This window comes from Sinocyclocheilus anshuiensis, unplaced genomic scaffold (assembly GCF_001515605.1).
Source record: "Sinocyclocheilus anshuiensis isolate Anshui unplaced genomic scaffold, SAMN03320099.WGS_v1.1 scaffold886, whole genome shotgun sequence".
NCBI lineage: Eukaryota > Metazoa > Chordata > Actinopteri > Cypriniformes > Cyprinidae > Sinocyclocheilus > Sinocyclocheilus anshuiensis.
The window spans coordinates 719,726-737,663 of record NW_015536542.1 but is presented as its reverse complement, the minus strand read 5'-3'; the positions used below and the strand labels follow the sequence as shown (position 1 = coordinate 737,663).

Genomic DNA, 17,938 nt, shown 5'->3' with positions numbered 1-17,938 from the left:
ATCTTTTACAATTGATTTCTGCAGGGCATTGCTGGTGTTGATGGTCCACAGGGTCCCAAAGGAAACATGGTAAGAGACATGGATCTCGTAAACCTGGCGTTTTGTAGATAAAATCAGTGTAGCTGATGCTGATGATAGGTTACTTGTTGAGTGGGTTTTACACATGTTTCAGCCTTTATGTATCTATACTAGGACTACTGTCAAGTTGAAATTTCATTTCTTACTGCCACAGTGAACGAATAAACCTTGTGTAACAAAATAGCTCTGAATTTGGCGTATCAAATCTGAAACATCTTCTGTTTTCGGAACCACATTATAACTAATAAAAACAACAGTTAATTCATCTATGTATAAACGCTAAGTCATGACCCCTCAGATATATTCAGGAGCTTTTTTTTTTTTTTTCAGAACTAAACTGATATGCCATGAAAAAGAGTGTTTCAGATAAAGCTAATCTTGTAAAGTAACTAAACACATTTTAAACACTGAGGCGAACTTCCTGTGAAAGTGACAGTTTAATCATAATGTAGCACTGGCATTCTGAAGCTGACAAGGTATAACAGCCTTTTTTTCTGTTAACTTTAACATTAATTTTGTCCATAAGACATTTTGTTACCATTGTGTTCACTGTATTAGCATCATATTCACATCAGGAATTAAAGCACATATGTCAGCCCACACAGAGATATATAGAACATTGCTGGTGATTTGACATATTTAGGGTGCAGTTGACATGTACCATCTTTTTCTGTTGAACAGGGACCCCAGGGAGAGCCGGGCCCTCCTGGTCAACAGGGAATCCCAGGAACACAGGTGAGAATAAACACAGACACACTTTAGACACTGAACCCCAGAGGTTTTACTATAATAAGTCTTGAGGATTGTTTCTCATGTGCAAGATACATTTTGATTGACTTTGGATCACGCAATCCCATGACAGCTACATTTTCTTTTTATATTAAGGGTTCCCATGGTCTTGGAAATGTCAAAGAAATTAATCAAATCAGATCATGAAACAGTCAAGGGGATTTTTATTTATGTATTTATTTATTGACCCCCCTTTTTTATCTTAGGTGCAATCCGCATAAGAATTTTGAAAGAAAGTAGGGTAACTCTGTATATTGTGTTAAAATATAAACCGGAAAAGTAAAAAAAGAAACTAAGTAAAAAAAAAAATGTTAAAAAGGGGCGCCGATAATTAATATATATTGCTAAATAATAAATTATTTATATTGATTATGTATTTTATTTATTATTAAATACTCAAATATCTGCAATATATAATAAATTAAATAATTCAAATACATTCACGCACACACACACACACGCGTGTGTGTGTGTGTGTGTGTGTGTACACAAGAACAAAAACTAATAAAAATTACAAAAACAACTAAAATTATCTGTGAAATTATCTGAAATATTTGTGTAAGCCTCTGCTGGGCTCATAGGAAGTGGGCAGCTGAAAGCATCTCATTCATAACGCCCCACCTGCAACGGTCGAATCAGAGCAGTGAGCTCAGATTTCCCTGGAGTGAACTCCTGGTCAGCACATACACAAAAACACTGAATCAGCCACTGTAAACACACACATAGTAAACACACGTGTGTATGCACACACACTCAAGCACACTGTGCAAACACGAGTGACCCTGCCAACACACACACACAGGGACAATACAATAAGTCCATTATTGGGTGTTAGTCATCAGTTTGGGCTCCTCTCTACCACACACCTACCCCTCTATCTCCCCCCGCCCTGCTGCCATGGCAACAAAGCTTGACATTTGCTGTCTGTTTTCTGTTGTGCAGGGTCTTCCAGGTCCACAGGGCCCCATCGGACCGCCTGGAGAAAAAGTAAGTCTTTCGTGGTTTTCATGCATATAATTCTCAGGAGTTTCCTTTAAACAGATTGAGACCAAAAAGAAAGATATGTAACATATCATGGTGATATAAAATTGTTGGTTTATTTACCATTACACAACCCTGCACCTTGAAAAAAAAATCTGCTGAGAAAACTCTAGCAAAAAAGGCCAAAAATGATGCTAAGCTAAAAAAAGAAGAATTTTTCAAATGTATTCAATGCACTCATAAAAAGAAAAAAGGTAATAAAGATTCAGTTTTAATTATAAAAAAGTATTCATAATACATCATTTAATTTATGATCTGTGAAGGAGTGTAAAAATCATAATGTCTTCAGAATCATTTATATATGTGAAAATCAGCTGATAATTGAACAAATAATAGTAACTTGGCTCTGAGGAAGCTAGGAATCGTGTATTTGTGGCAGTTTTTCTGGTAATAAAAGGATAATACAAGACTTCTTCACCTTATAAATGGTAGTCAAAAGCAAAAATGCTATGAAATGTATTTGAGACATTTATATTTTTTTGAGAACGTGTAACATGCCAGAGCAAAACATGCACTAATTTTGCAATCAGCACCCTGAATTTAGGAAGAAGCAAGTATTTGATTTCATTCCTCAAACATTCTGCAAGCGGTGTTATCAATCACTTATATTTATATTTCTTGCTCTTTTGCTTTGGATACATAAATAAATGCAAAATGAGCTTTGGTGCAGGATAGATGCGACAGTCTCAAAACATCACTGGAGCGTGCATTTATTTCTGTAGCATTCATTTTCGAGCGTATTTTATTTTTCATGATTCAGTGCATGTTATTTCCTGTAGGGCATCTGTGGTCTTAGAAATTCTTCTTAATCCAATCGAAGTTCTTTTTCTCTGTATCTTCATACAGGGTCCTCAGGGAAGGTCTGGTTTGCCTGGATTGCCTGGCGCAGATGGACCTCCTGTAAGTATCAGTGATACTGATATATCAAGTGATTCATGTCTGCTAAACTACTGATGATTGAAACATATTCCACAGCCTGTTGTCTATAAATTGGACAAAGACCATAACTGATTGTCTATCTTCTCACACATTTTGCTTGCTGACATAATTGATACTATAGAAGCATCATAGCAAAGATGCATGTTGAATCTGCAGCTCAAGCGACTCAAAACACAAACTATTTATAACAAACTTTGAGAACTATAGCTAATGTCACACATTAAAGAGACATACGTCTTTCAGCTGTCACTTTATACTAATTATCTGTATTTATTCTACAGGGTCATCCTGGTAAAGAGGGTCCACCTGGAGAGAAAGGAGCTTTGGTAAGGAAACACAATTTTAGAGAGCATTTAAACAGAATGTGTACTGGTCGATCAGATTTATATATGTAATATTATTGTATTATGGATTATTAATAAAAATTTATTTAATTTTGTGATTATGCTAATGCCAGGCAGCTAAAAAGTGGTTAAAATTGCTAATGCTAATTGCTCCCTGATGCAAATGTGTCTTGCAGAGCATTTGGTCTTGATCTTTTAGCTGTCTGACCAAAGTAATATTTGTCCGTGACTATGGTTTTCTTCTTTTGACTGTTTAATTCAATTTCATATTTAGAAAACATTGTTTGAAAGTATCTGATCGGTGTGATTAGCTATAAACCTCTTGCAAGGTTACCTCAGCCACAGATATTTGTTGTTTGCCGTACACATTTCGTAATTTTTCAATGTGTCATTTTCAGGGCCAGACCGGTCCCCAGGGCCCCATCGGCTATCCTGGCCCTCGCGGTGTGAAGGTAAGGCATTTTTTGTGTTTGATAAAGATTTATTGGTATGCATTGAGTTTGCGATCTTTGCTTGATCACATGCTCTCCGTCTTACAGGGTGCTGATGGCGTCCGTGGACTGAAGGGAGGCAAAGGAGAGAAGGTACGCAAAAAAACACATATTTTTTTAATGAGGCAAAGGAGAATTTATCCACACTATCCACTAGAAGTTAATGCTTGTACTAAGAATCATTGCAATGACACTTACACTGGTCACTAAATCTGCATAAAAAGAGTCCAATAGCCACTACACATTCTCTCCACTTAAACATCATATCATAAGTGCTGTTTAATCATGCAGAGAAAGTGTCATAACACTTATTCAAGACACAAAATCACTCCATCACCATTAAGTACATTCAGATTGCAGTCGGCTGTAATTAACAATGTAGAAAATAATGTTTGAGAATGCCACTCAACTGAGGGTGGGATTGATGCTGTAGTGCCATCATAACAAGACTGAGTGTCTAGCCGTGTCCATATCCAAATAAATAAGGCATTAGTTGAGTCGACAATGCCGTCAGGTGGTTACAAAGTTGCAGAATGCATCATGCACATGTAGGCGAGAGATTCAGACTGGTGTTTAGTGACAGAGAATGAGAATTCAATCATAAATCAACACTATGAATCATAACAGTTAGCATACCTTTAGATGTTTGCTCACTTTTAGCTGTTAGCACACATTTAGTCAAGCGCTGTCAGGTGGTCACAAGTTGCATAATGCATCATACATGTGTGAAAGATTCAGACTGATGCTTGGTGACAGAGAATGAGAATTCAATCATAGATCAACACTGTGTATCATAACAATTAGCATACATTTAGCAGCTAGCTTATTTTTAGCCATTAGCACACATCTAGCTTTTAGCACAGGTTTAGTTCAATTTATTCCATATGCACAACATTGTAACTTCTAGACTGAATTAAATCATTGACCGTGTTGCAGTACTGCATTTTTGTCAGCAGGTGGAGATCTAGTACAATGCTAAAGAATTAATAGTGCTGTATTTATATGCAGAAGTTATAACTTCATCACTCGATATGTTTTCCCTAATGTTTCATCCTACTTTTCAGGGTGAGGATGGTTTCCCGGGTTTCAAGGGAGACATGGGTCTCAAAGGCGACAGGGTAAATAAACAGTGTCCATCCTAATTTTATCCTATGAAGGGCCGCACTGATTGGCTGGATTTCTGTGTATGTTCAGGGTGAAATTGGATTGGCTGGACCCAGAGGTGAGGACGGACCAGAGGGCCCGAAGGGTCGTGCGGGTCCCAACGGTGAATCTGGACCCCTGGGACCTGCTGGAGAAAAGGTACGCTGCTTGTTAATTACGGATTACCATTATTAGTTGATTACCAATGCATAGGGCATCAGGAAGTGATGTGGGGTTTGTGTTTGGAATATTAATATTATCAAATGAGATGTTTGTTTGTCCAGAGATGTTCTTGCACTAATGATCCTTGGCTTGTTTTCCATCAGGGCAAACTTGGTGTTCCGGGATTGCCCGGGTATCCAGGACGTCAAGGGCCAAAGGTATGCACTTAACTTGAACATGACACCTGTACCTGCATCACAATTGTTTCACTTATGAGCTAAACAACAACTTGGCTCATTAGCATGAATTAATGCCCTCCTGAGAATGCATTATGCATGCTGCACTGAGTGAGACTTTTTTTAAATGAGCAGCTCATGCCAGGATTGTTCCCTGTGTTGTTGGGGATGCTGGTCACGCAGGCAGTGAGGAGAAGTCGGAGCACAGATGCCTGTGTCCGACCTCAGCGCCTTTAATCAACAACAGCATCAGCTGTAACAGCAGTACCCAATCTGGCTCAAGCCAGCCCCAAACTAGACCTTAAGTGGCCTTGGAGGTCTGGAGACCTTCTATGACAAACACTGGCGTCATTACAGGCACCTAGTTGGTACAACTGGGAAGACTCTGAGTTTTCAGTACACAGTTTGGTATGTTGCTTGGTAAATTAATATGGAGTGCGCTTCACAGTCATTTATGATTTATAATCAGTATTTTTTGTGTCCTAAAACATTCTAAAATAAGATAAATATACATGAGAATTAAAACTGCATAAGATAATAAAACTTGTTTTCTTAGAATATTAAATTTTTTTAATTAAAATATATTCTTATGCCATTGGAAGATTTTTGCTGCATCCAAAATTGTGTACTTTCAGAATGTGATTAATTTAAAGAAGTTAAATTTGAAACTTAATTTCCAACCATCAATGAAAGCTCCGTCATCTAAATTAGATATAAAGACAACAATTGCAAATTCTGTAAATATTAGCATTTATTAATTATTTATTAACATGAATTATTTTATTTTATTTTATTTTAGAATATGTACTTTCAGAATATGATAAACTTAATGAAATTTTCAACCACTGATGAAGGCTATTTTGGGAATAAATACATTCCTTGGTATTGTCATTAAAAATATATTATAAAGACAGTGTCAAATTCTGTAAATATTATGATTTATTTAGTATTTATGAATTTATTTATTTTTTTATTTAAATTTAATTGAATGTTACACTTTTTTCCTGTATTTTTCTCTAAACTTTTCTGCAGACCACCCCTTTTAACATACTATATTATTTAAGTACACATATTGGAGGTGTTAGGCTGTCAAAACCTGATTCTGTTTGTTTGCATGTGCCAGTTGACTCGACACAGGCTCCACCAATTGTGTGAGATTTTATTTGTCTCATTCACTATTTTTGCAGTTCCTTTTGGTGCCGATAGTGGAGTAGAAATGACATATTTCACCTTTAAAGCCTATCTTGAATTTACTTGAATTAGATGGAATAAAGCCCAGTCCTAGCGGAGGTGCTGACTCCGGTGGTAAATTTACAGTCTCGTAAATCCGCTTCTATTTAGCAGCATTAACGAACGACAGACAAGTGATGTGATTACAAGCACTTTGACATGCCATCATCTCTGGAATGGATTCACACAGCCTGCCAACTCTCAAATTATCATGAAGTGCACTTTTGAAGACCAGCCATCACTGTCTGAGTGGTTACTGGCGTCAGAGTTGTGGCATTTTTTTATATAGTATCATTGCTTATTCGTCATTGTCTCACCTTTACAGTTTCATAATATGCTTTGTGGTAAATCAAACCTGATTTCTGCAGGACCCGACTCTGAGGCCTGGCCTTAAAATGAATGTGTAAAACAATCTATTGATTTTCTTTCTTGAATGCTTATACCGCTGCCAGGATTGAGGAACGTGGGTAAGCTGTTTTTAATTTACTGCATTGAAAATGAGAGAAAGAGACAGACAAAAGTTGAGAATGAGAGCGATTAAGACTCATCAGTAGTGACTCTTAATATTAACTCTGTTTGGTTGTTTATCTGACTGAGTGGCCATTTGTTTTTGTCCAATGTCTGGATCTCTGTCCTCGGTGGACCCTGTTGTATTTCCGCACTGACAAGCGATCCCTTCCTGAAGCTCTCCTGTGCTTAGTCTTGTGCAAACAAAACAAGGAAACTGATAATTGAGATCGGCCTTGTTTATCTTGGGATATATCATATGCATTCAAAGGCTATCTTTCAACCGCTGAATTATTCTGAGAAAAAAGCTTGCCAACAATAGGGACAAAGCAGTTTCACAGCTATTTAAAACTCTACTGTGGAAGTAGCAAAGCCAAAGATGCTAATGCTAACAGATTGTAACGTAACTGTCAGAATTAGCAGGAGAGTCGGGACTCTTGGAGTTTATCCCTCATTAATATGCAGGTCCTGCTGCCTTCTCTTCCTCGCTTAAGTCTTTTTCTTTGATTTGCAGGGTTCGAACGGTTTCCCCGGATTCCCAGGAGCCAACGGAGAGAAAGGAGCCAGGGTGAGATGGATTCTTCCAACCTGCTTTGTGTGAAGTGCACACTGCATTATAACAAACATATGAAAAAGGCTGATTGATTCCTTCTATGAAAGGATTTGTATGATGACTTTGTACAAAAACACGGACACGAATCAATACGTGACTACAAAAGATGCTGGAACGATTGCGTTCATGGTGATTCAGCGACAATCACGCATCTGGAAAACCATTCACTTGCAGAAAGTGGGCAAAAGTGCGTGAATACGTTGGGTCAAAGGTCATCTGAATGTACTTACATTTACACTCACCTTATGGCAACCTTTACATGTATATTGTTATATATATATATATATATATATATATATATACAGTATATTAGTTTAGATAAGCAGAAGGATTTGCCTGTTAATCTGTCTGTAATGTCTGTAATGGCTTGAAAGGGGCCAACAGGAGAAACCGGTCCTATTGGTGAGAGAGGACATCCTGGACCCCCTGGTCCCCCCGGAGAGCAGGGTCTCCCAGGTGCTGGTGGAAAAGAAGGTGCAAAGGTGAATGACGTTCATGTTTACATGACTTTCAGCCAGATAGAATATATACAGGGCAAATACAAACAGAAACTAATTGATTGTCTTGTTAGCAATAGTTAAGCTAAAATTCAATCCTTTCTTATTGGAAAACTAAAAACAAAGTGCCTAGCAGGCAAGGTCAAACAGAACTAAAAAGGATTGATTATAAGAAAAAAAAACAGCCAGTGTACATCAGTTTGTTGACCAACAACTCGTTCTGTCCAAGTGTGTCCAAGTTTTCCAGAGCAATAACGTCCATACTGTGGAAAATTGCTGAATTCCCTTTCTAAATAGAGTCTAAATTGTTAGTAGACGTGGCTTTTAAAGGCTGAACTGAATTTCAGTGAGTGTCCAACCTTCCTGTCTCAGTTGCAATTTCTGCCACTTCTAAACGGAGACACTTTAATCAGCTTGATCGGCCCACTTCAGACAGGCTGTCAGACGTGAGTGAACACCCCGGAGGCAGAGTATGCTGCCGCAGTCTGAGCGGTCAGACTCACGGACTTTCTGCAGTCATTTTCCTGATTTCGCTCGTTTGTTTCCTCTTTTTATTAGCTGAATATAACACTTTCAGTGGTCCAATCAAAATTCAGAGACACTGAGGTCAAGTGGAGGTTTTTCAAAAGGCTAAAACAGTGTTAAGCTTTCTATCTATTTTAAATCTCAAAAATCACTTTTGAGCCCCTCAGGCAGGCCTGTCTGATTGCAGTTTACTGTTCGAAGGCACTTGTTGGCCCCTCAAGACACTTTAGGATTCTTAATACTTGTTTTAGGCAGGCTTGATTTAATTGTGCTGAAATATGAACTATGTCAACATATCAGTGCGAAAACTTTATTAACAACAATTAGCTACCAATAATGTACACTATCGTTCAGTCATTCGTCCTGTTTTCACTGTATTTTTGATTAAATGCAGCCTTGGTGAGCATAAGATCCAAGAACATTACAAAAACTATCTGACACCAAAGTTTTGAATGGTACTGTACAAAATTTGGTCTTTCAGTTGCAATTAGCATAATTAACATAAGATGGACATGTTAACATATTGAATGTATTTAAATGTTCTTTTCATAAATTTTAAAGGTTCCTATTCCAGCTTGATTCCCCTTGGTCCTGCAAATTTTAGCTTGTTTGTCAGACCAGTGTAATTGATGGATTGTTCAAAATCTACTTGGAAACATGTTTCATTATAAAGAATTTACACACTGCAGTTTTAATCATGCTGTGGAGTCAGATTAAATATTAATTGAATCGACCTGCCAGCGCTAGCGACGGTGGATTTGAAGCTAGCAATAATTCAGGATCATTTCATCAGTTCAGAGCTCATTATCATCAGCCGAGAATTCATTTTGTGTAATTTTTCTGTTCATTATATTTGAAGTTCAATAAAATATTCAATTGGCAACTGTCTGTCCGCAGGGAGATCCAGGTCCTCTGGGCAGTCCAGGAAAAGATGGTCCTCCAGGACTGAGAGGATTCCCAGGAGAGAGAGGTCTTCCTGGAGTGACGGTAAGATCATGCTCCCGTCGCGAATAAATCACTGCAATAAATCCTCCTAATCTTAGAGGTAGACAGAGAGTTAGACAGCAACCCTGGCTTATTACATCCACAGAATTGGACTTCAATACATTGCACAAAGACTTTAATAGGGTGTATAACCTCTAAAAAAGCTAACTTTGCATTGTTTAATGCAGAGATACATTATGCTAACTTGACTGTGGTTCACGTTTTTCCCTTTACCACCTTTTGTAGTGGCTGGGTTGTTGTCTTTTACATGAATTATCTGGCCAGAGAATGATTTAAGTGGAAATGTTGGCAATTAGATTTTGGGAGACGAGGTTGTTTGTTCATTGTTGATGTCTGATCTCAAGGTCAGTGGCAGAGACTGGCTCTCCATGCTCTGCCTGGTTGTTTTCTACTGGGGCGATTTTACTGTCATTATTGAGACCACCGTGTGTGTCTGCCCTTTAGAGAGGCAATCTCAAGCCCTCACTCAAAAAACACAACAGCACCTCCATGAGCCCTGACACACACACACACACACACACACACACAGATGCACCTACAAGGACGTTCATGAAACATACACAACTACATGGTATTTTCTATTAGTTTCATATTAGTATTTAAGTGTATTTTATGGAACCAAAAGTTCATTTACATGGATTCACAAATCTCCTCACACACACACATGAGAGCTTTTGTCAGCTCTTTGATTTTTACTGTGCCCCAGTTGACCTGTGAGAGAAAAAGAGGCCAGTAAATATCAATCAGGTAAAGACAGAACCAGCAGGCAGTCGAGATCTGTGGATTTCTCTCTCATACGGGAGATTAATAACAGCCACAATCAGAAGAGACCAAACCCGCTGTCAGTTTGTGCTGTAGTTTGTGCAAGTACAAAAATCAGTTTAGAAGCAGTAGGACTCAACAGTCTTTCATGACTTGGGTATAAGTTATAAAATCATAATTTCTTCATTACATAATTTAGCTTATTTTCTGAAATATTTCACCTCCTTCCAAAAAAAAAAAAAAATTAGTTATTAGTCATTAGTTACTTACACTCATGTCATTACCAACCCAGTATGTTCGTTTTTTTAGCCATACAACTATACAAGCGCAATAAAAAGGGGTCCATACAACTTGTGCACTATATTTCAAGTGAGGAACAGACTGAAATTTGTCATAATCTACTTGTGCGACAACTCTTGAACTAGGGCTGGGCAGTATATCGAGTTTGTACGATATATCGATATTTTCTTTATAAGCGATTCGATTTGAGGAAATATTTGTAGTTGGACGATAAATCTGACATGTAGAATTATAAACCTACAAGTCTATTTTTATGATAGCACTGACTGTAAAGTGACTGTAATGGGGTAATCAAAACAGCCTAACACAACTGTGCTTTTGTTCTCATTTATTTTCATTTTTAGTTTAGTGAATTTAACTACATTTAGTGAATTTTGTTTTTAGATTGCAATGTTACAATGTTAGAATGAAATGTGATTTTAACCCTTTTTTTGCACATAATATAAAAGCTTACATGGTTACATTCACTTTATTTATTTTCATAGCCTTTCATATGTATTGTTTTGTTGGACAACATTGGGCGGTAAGTGAAATATATATATATATATATATATATATATATAAAATACAGATTTTTTTAAATCCAAATGCAAAAATGAAAAGACAGAGATATATACCGTATATCGCAAATTGGCCAAAAAATAACGAGATATGAATTTTTGCCCATATCGTCATTGGTATGACCTCAGAAGATGGATACTTTGGAATAAAGAATACATATGGACATATGCATTGTGTTTATAGTGCTTTTATGGTGTTTTTTTTTGTTGTTTTTTTTTTCTTTTTGGGACTTGACAGCAAATCTATGTAAAGATTCTTTCAAAATTAAGGTTTCCAGCAACATAAGAGTATTTTCATTTTTTGGTTAGCTATTCCCTTTAAGAAAAAGCTTAAAATACTATTGGTAAAATCTGAGAGCTGCATGAAATTGCAGAATAGAAGTTCATAGGAATTCATTAGAGCATTATCCTTTCAGGATTTTTTATTTCCCACAGTGTTCCAGGTAATATTTGAAGCAGTTAAGTTTACGAGCAAGAAATAGAGCAGAAATAGAGTCATTATGATCCTTGACTCAAAGTAATAATTCATCTAGTTAGAAATTTTGTCATCTCAAAAATAATTTGCCCTCATGTCATTCCAAACTCTTTCTTTGTTTTGTGTAATATCTAAAGAGAATTTTTCTGATGTTTGCACAAAACCCAATGTGACTTGTGTGCTATGTTCCAATATTTCTAAAGCCATATGATAGCTTTGTTTTAGAAACAGTCTGATATTTAAGCCATAGTTCTCAAATCTCTTTCACGCTTCCATAGATTCAAACATAAGAGATGCCTAAAACTAGTTTTAATGTCAATAATGAAGGCAAACACCATTGGTTTTTGTACACCTTGACAGGTCACAACACATGCAAGAACTGAAGTTTGAAAAAGCAAAACTACAAGCACTTTCAGTGTGGATTCTCAAAAGCTTTCAATGTGAAATCTCCATTATGTGTCGGTCATATTGTGTGGTAGATGTATTATCTCAGTTATGAGCTACAGGTAGATTTGTTTGCTCAGGCACGGTGCACTAAAACCTACAGTACATGTTTATATCTGGCTTTGAGCATCAATAGATGACGTGTTGGATAATGCTCAAGAGAAAATTACTAATGCTGACACTTTGATATGAACCTTCTTGTTAGGCCTATTTACTCATTCATATTTTGTTCTTCTTTCTCTTTTGCCCTCTGCAGGGTCCACCTGGTTTGAAAGGAGCCGAAGGCCCTCAGGGCCCCCCTGGTCCGGTTGTAAGTACTCTGTTTCCATGGTTTCCCATCATACAATGTGAGTAGTTCATTCTCCCAAAAGCAACATTCAATATTTAGGAGTCTGAGAGGGTTGTGGGAGTGGTCAGGAAGATCTAAGGCTCAAAAACACCATTAAGGATTTTTAAAGTGTTCTTCGCTGCCGAACATATACACAAACAAAGTAGAGTACACGGCTGATTCATACTCTCAATAAATGAGATATACCGAATCGGACAGTTGGATCAATGTCTCTCACAGTGCCTCATGCAGTGGCATTAGCTAACACTAGAGGGTGTGATGGTGACCACCAGAGTGTCTCGAGATAAATTCACAGCACCGGTTTGTAATTACCTCCTCTTGACATTTTATACCATAGCTGTTTCATTAGATTTTATGTGACGGGCACGTTGAATGTCCTCAAGAGTTTCTCGAATTAATACCACATTCTTTTCTTCACCGATTCTTTTCTCTTAAGGAAAAAACGATAAGTATTGTCACCCTATAATTGCTCTTTTTCAGGCCTTGATAGTGCGCTGCCAGATTAGAATGGCTGGATGAAAAGTCATTGAGGAGTTTTAAATTCAGCTGTGTCAGTCCGATAAAGATACATTTGCATTTGTATGAAGATGCAGGGGTCTACAAATTAAACCACGTTTAGAAAGAGAGATAAGAAGTCTAAGGGCATGTTCGCCCACTAGTAAGAGTAGATTTGTCGCCCAACAGAAAGTTTTTTTGTTCTTTCAACAGCTCCCCTCTTAGCTGACGCTGTGCCGTTCTGATTGTATAGTTCTCACCACACTCTGTTGTACGGAAGTTTGTTGCACTTGTTAGTCGCAACGCATTGCACAGGTTGTTTGGACAATTTCATCCTAATTTGTTGAAGACCTTCTGTACTGTCCCAATGCAATGACTTAATTAGCAGTGTTTGCAAAGGCAAATATCACTATCAGGTGCATAAACTGTCCCGCATTGTTTGTACCACAGACATATGAAACCACAAATGTATTGGCTTGTTGAAGAAAGTTGTAGGACTTACGATATTTGTCGCCCAACAGAAAGTTTTTTTGTTCTTTCAACAGCTCCCCTCTTAGCTGACGCTGTGCCGTTCTGATTGTATAGTTCTCACCACACTCTGTTGTACGGAAGTTTGTTGCACTTGTTAGTCGCAACGCATTGCACAGGTTGTTTGGACAATTTCATCCTAATTTGTTGAAGACCTTCTGTACTGTCCCAATGCAATGACTTAATTAGCAGTGTTTGCAAAGGCAAATATCACTATCAGGTGCATAAACTGTCCCGCATTGTTTGTACCACAGACATATGAAACCACAAATGTATTGGCTTGTTGAGGAAAGTTGTAGGACTTACGATATTTAAATGGGTACTAAATCCCATAGCGTTGCATTATGAACACGCAGAACACCTTAGCAACCGCATAGCAACAGCCTAATATCCACATAGCAATATGTTAAAAACACTGAGAACTCCTTAGCAGCTGCATAGCAATGGCCTAACATTAGCATAGTAGCATGTTAGAAACATCCAGAACACCTTAGCAACCACATAGCAACACCCTAACATTAGCATAATAATGGTAAAAACCATCAGAATACCTTAGCCACTGTATAGCAGCAGCCTAACATTTGCATAGTAGCATGTTAAAAACACAAAACTCATTAGCAACTGCATAGCAACAGCCTAACATCAGCATATTAAAAACACTCAGAACCCTTTATGTTAAAAACACTCAGCTTAGCAACCACATATTAACACCACAACATCAGCATAACAAAATAAAAAGCAATCAGAACACCTTAGCAACCGCATAGTAACAGCTTAACATCAGCATAACAACATCAAAAACAATCAGAACACCTTTGCAACCGCATAGCAATAGCTTAACATCAGCATAACAACATCAAACACAATCAGAACACCTTAGCAACCGCATAGCAACATTCTAACATCTGCATAGCAACATGTTAAAAAACACTGAGAATTCTTTAGCAGCTGCATAGCAACAGCCTAACATTTGACTATAAACATGTTGAAACACTCTGAACACCTTAGCAACCACATAGCAACCCCCTAACATCAACACAGACATCAGCAATTATGGTGACTGGATGTAATGTCTCCGTTCCCTCCTCCAGGGAACGAGGGTTAAACACGTAACCTTTACAAAGAGCTAGCTTTCTATGTTTCTATGGAGTTATTTATGCAGTTGACAGAAGGAACAGTCTGAAAATTGTCTGAAATGTCTTGATTTTTGGGGCTAGAGCAGAATCATTCATAATCAAAAGCTCCTCATTTGGATTTTCAGCACTAAAAATACATCCTTAAAAAGATGTGGTTTGGGAGAAACCTGTTTAATCCTTTATACATGACTAATACGTGAGGTACGCTAGATCTTTAGAAGCATATTAATGTAGTATATGCTTCAGTAAATCAGACTTGTGTAGCATATATATGTCTATGGAGTATCTAAGTGTCAAATATGTTAAATCACTCTTTGTCATAGGGTTCCCCTGGTGAGAGAGGAGCAGCAGGACCTGCTGGCCCCATTGGGTTGTCTGGACGTACTGGACCCCAGGGACCCCCGGGACCTGCTGGAGAGAAGGGTGCACCGGTAATTGTGCTGATTAGATACAATGATAATCAATTTGTGTTTCTTATATTACATAAGACATTTATGAGTGACAGTGAATAGTTTAAGGTTTCATAGTAACCACATAACCTCCACCTTAGCACTATTTATATCTTTTATCACATGTCTTTGTTCAGGGAGAGAGAGGTCCTCCAGGTCCAGCCGGTCGGGATGGAGTACAAGGTCCAGTTGGTCTGCCGGGGCCAGCAGGACCTCAGGGTCCACCTGGAGAAGATGGTGACAAGGTTAATTGCAATTTTGATTCATGTTAATACATTTAGACAGTAGAGAGGGGACACATTACATTATGCTTCTCTTGATGTGTCAGTTAACGCAGACAATTCAAAGTCACCACTGCAGGACTGTAATGGATTGCACTTCATCTTAACTTTCATACTGTGGAATGAAAATGGAAGTTTTCCGTCATCACTTCTAAACCTTCATTACACCGTGAAAACTAAAGTCAAGTAAAATTAGTAAAATGAAATAGCTTTCACAATGTATCTATCTTATCCTATTGGCGAATACTTTTTAAGCATAAATCTCACTAAAACTTCTTCAATTTCTTCACTTTTTCCTTTTAAAAACTATTTGCCAGTAAGATAAGAAAGAAAAATACATTTAATTCAAGAATGGAAGTTTTCCGTCATCACTTCTAAACCTTCATTACACCGTGAAAACTAAAGTCAAGTAAAATTAGTAAAATGAAATAGCTTTCACAATGTATCTATCTTATCCTATTGGCGAATAGTTTTTAAGCATAAATCTCACTAAAACTTCTTCAATTTCTTCACTTTTTCCTTTTAAAAACTATTTGCCAGTAAGGTAAGAAAGAAAAATACATTTAATTCAAGAAAAAAAGTCTTAGTATCTTCTAAAGTGTTGTGTCTCAAATATTTTTTTCTTGTTTTAAAGATTTTGAAATATTCTACTAGAAAACAAGAAAATTATTTCTCTCCTATCACTCTAGTATATCTCAAATCTCTTCCCAGAATTCCTCGCCCTCACTTTTTGGACAGCGATCATTCTTCATCATCACAAACACACACTGCACGGCCATCTGAAACACATGCCTATCTCTCAGTCACTCTTTGCTGCCGCCAATCCATCATCATCAGCAAAGGCGGCCTGTAATCAAATTAGCGCAGGGTACCATAAACGTTGTCTCTCCATCAGTATCCTCTAACAAGCTTCATGGGTTTACGTGCCAAGAATATGTTGTAGAAATGCTTTATCTGGCCATGTCTGTTAGTTCAGAGACAATATTTATAATTTCATTTGCAGTAAAACTCCATGCAGGTCAACAGTAATGTCATATCTTTTACTGCACAGTAAACGGTTTACTTCAACATGGAGTTTCTTTCAGTTATATTCACCAGTCTGTGATTTTATACGTTATATAGTTTTAAAAAGGAAAAATGGATTTTGCATGACCCTTCCAGGGAGAAGTGGGCGAACCAGGCCAGAAGGGAAGCAAAGCCGACAAAGGTGAACAGGTGAGTAAATTAGATTGTAAAATCCTTATTTATACACACGGTATGATTTGCATTCAGAACCGATTTTACATAAAATACCATTACTGAATGATTTTCATGACATTCATTTTTTAAGGTTTCTTCCAATGGTTAAAAAAAAAAAAAAAAGACATTAAATTTACTTATTTTGTGTTGTTCTTGCTGGTTGCATGCAACAACAAACATACAGCACAACCAGTATAGTCTGATTCACAAATGAATGAATCATACAAACCAGTTATTTTAATTAATTGGTCTAAAAGAATCATGAATCAGTCTTGAAAACATGTCAATCACTCAATCGGTCCATACTATGTCTAACTCGAAATTACCTAACTTAAAGGAATTATTCCCTCAAAAGTGCTAGAAGAGTCAGTAATTAAATGATTGAGGAACCAGAATTGTTGAATTTCTTGAGATTCCCATCTCTTAGCACAGCTCTGTTCTGATCACCTTCTTCATTGTGTTGTCCACTAGGGTCCACCAGGTCCACCTGGTCTTCAGGGAACTATTGGAGCTCCTGGACCTGCTGTACGTCTTGACTACACATCCAGAATAATTTCACATCTACTATTTCTGTCATTTCAAATTTAATGAAATGCATTGCGACTCTGACTTATGCCTATTTCAGGGAGCTGATGGTGAACCAGGTCCTCGTGGACAGCAGGGTATGTTTGGACAGAAGGGAGATGAAGGATCCCGAGGCTTTCCTGGACCTCCCGGTCCCATTGGTCTGCAGGTGAGTGCCAATGACAGCCCAAATATGAGCTAACATTTTTATTTTGTGTAGAACTGAGTTCCCAGTCCCATGGTAACTCAGACTAATGCTGCGCAAACAACATTAACTGGTGGCCCTGGGCAGTAGATGCACTGGGAGGTGTTTGAGATGTGAATTGATTTCCTTTTGATTCCCCCTCTGCTGGAATCGCCCTGTGAATAAGTACAGACTCGGTACAGACATGCATGAGCAGGGTCCATTGCATTAACAGTTTAAATTTTGGTTTGCTGGTGGTATAATTACTACCAATTTAATTATGCTACTACTTAGCGAATTTATTAAAAGTAGAAAAGATTTTTTGTGTAATATCAGTCCCAAAGTGTTTGCGCAGTATTTTAACTAGAGGCTAGTAATTCTAAAATATACAGCAGTTCTCAATTTTGTCTCGTCAAAGGCAATTTAAATATATTGAGTTCTGGCATGAAACTCTAGATGGCGCAGTCCGATAGGTCTAACTCAATCTGACCTAATGACATCATTATCACATGGCACAGCTGATTGGTTCTCTCCTGTATTGGTAGCCAATGAGCTCGCTGCTCAACATTCAA

The 17,938-nt window shown here is 37.6% G+C and overlaps 1 protein-coding gene across 1 annotated transcript in view; it reads left to right on the top strand.

Moving 5' to 3' along the window:
• Positions 1-17,938, top strand: part of LOC107697995 (collagen alpha-1(XI) chain-like) — a 74,341-nt gene that overhangs the window by 38,961 nt on the left and 17,442 nt on the right. Inside the window, exons 22-40 of the mRNA XM_016498902.1 lie at positions 25-69; positions 760-813; positions 1,810-1,854; positions 2,755-2,808; positions 3,129-3,173; positions 3,590-3,643; positions 3,731-3,775; positions 4,747-4,800; positions 4,877-4,984; positions 5,152-5,205; positions 7,475-7,528; positions 7,948-8,055; positions 9,493-9,582; positions 12,398-12,451; positions 14,973-15,080; positions 15,236-15,343; positions 16,541-16,594; positions 17,090-17,143; positions 17,244-17,351. Coding sequence (XP_016354388.1) covers positions 25-69; positions 760-813; positions 1,810-1,854; positions 2,755-2,808; positions 3,129-3,173; positions 3,590-3,643; positions 3,731-3,775; positions 4,747-4,800; positions 4,877-4,984; positions 5,152-5,205; positions 7,475-7,528; positions 7,948-8,055; positions 9,493-9,582; positions 12,398-12,451; positions 14,973-15,080; positions 15,236-15,343; positions 16,541-16,594; positions 17,090-17,143; positions 17,244-17,351 — 1,296 coding nt within the window. The remainder of the gene's footprint in view (positions 1-24; positions 70-759; positions 814-1,809; positions 1,855-2,754; positions 2,809-3,128; positions 3,174-3,589; positions 3,644-3,730; positions 3,776-4,746; positions 4,801-4,876; positions 4,985-5,151; positions 5,206-7,474; positions 7,529-7,947; positions 8,056-9,492; positions 9,583-12,397; positions 12,452-14,972; positions 15,081-15,235; positions 15,344-16,540; positions 16,595-17,089; positions 17,144-17,243; positions 17,352-17,938) is intronic.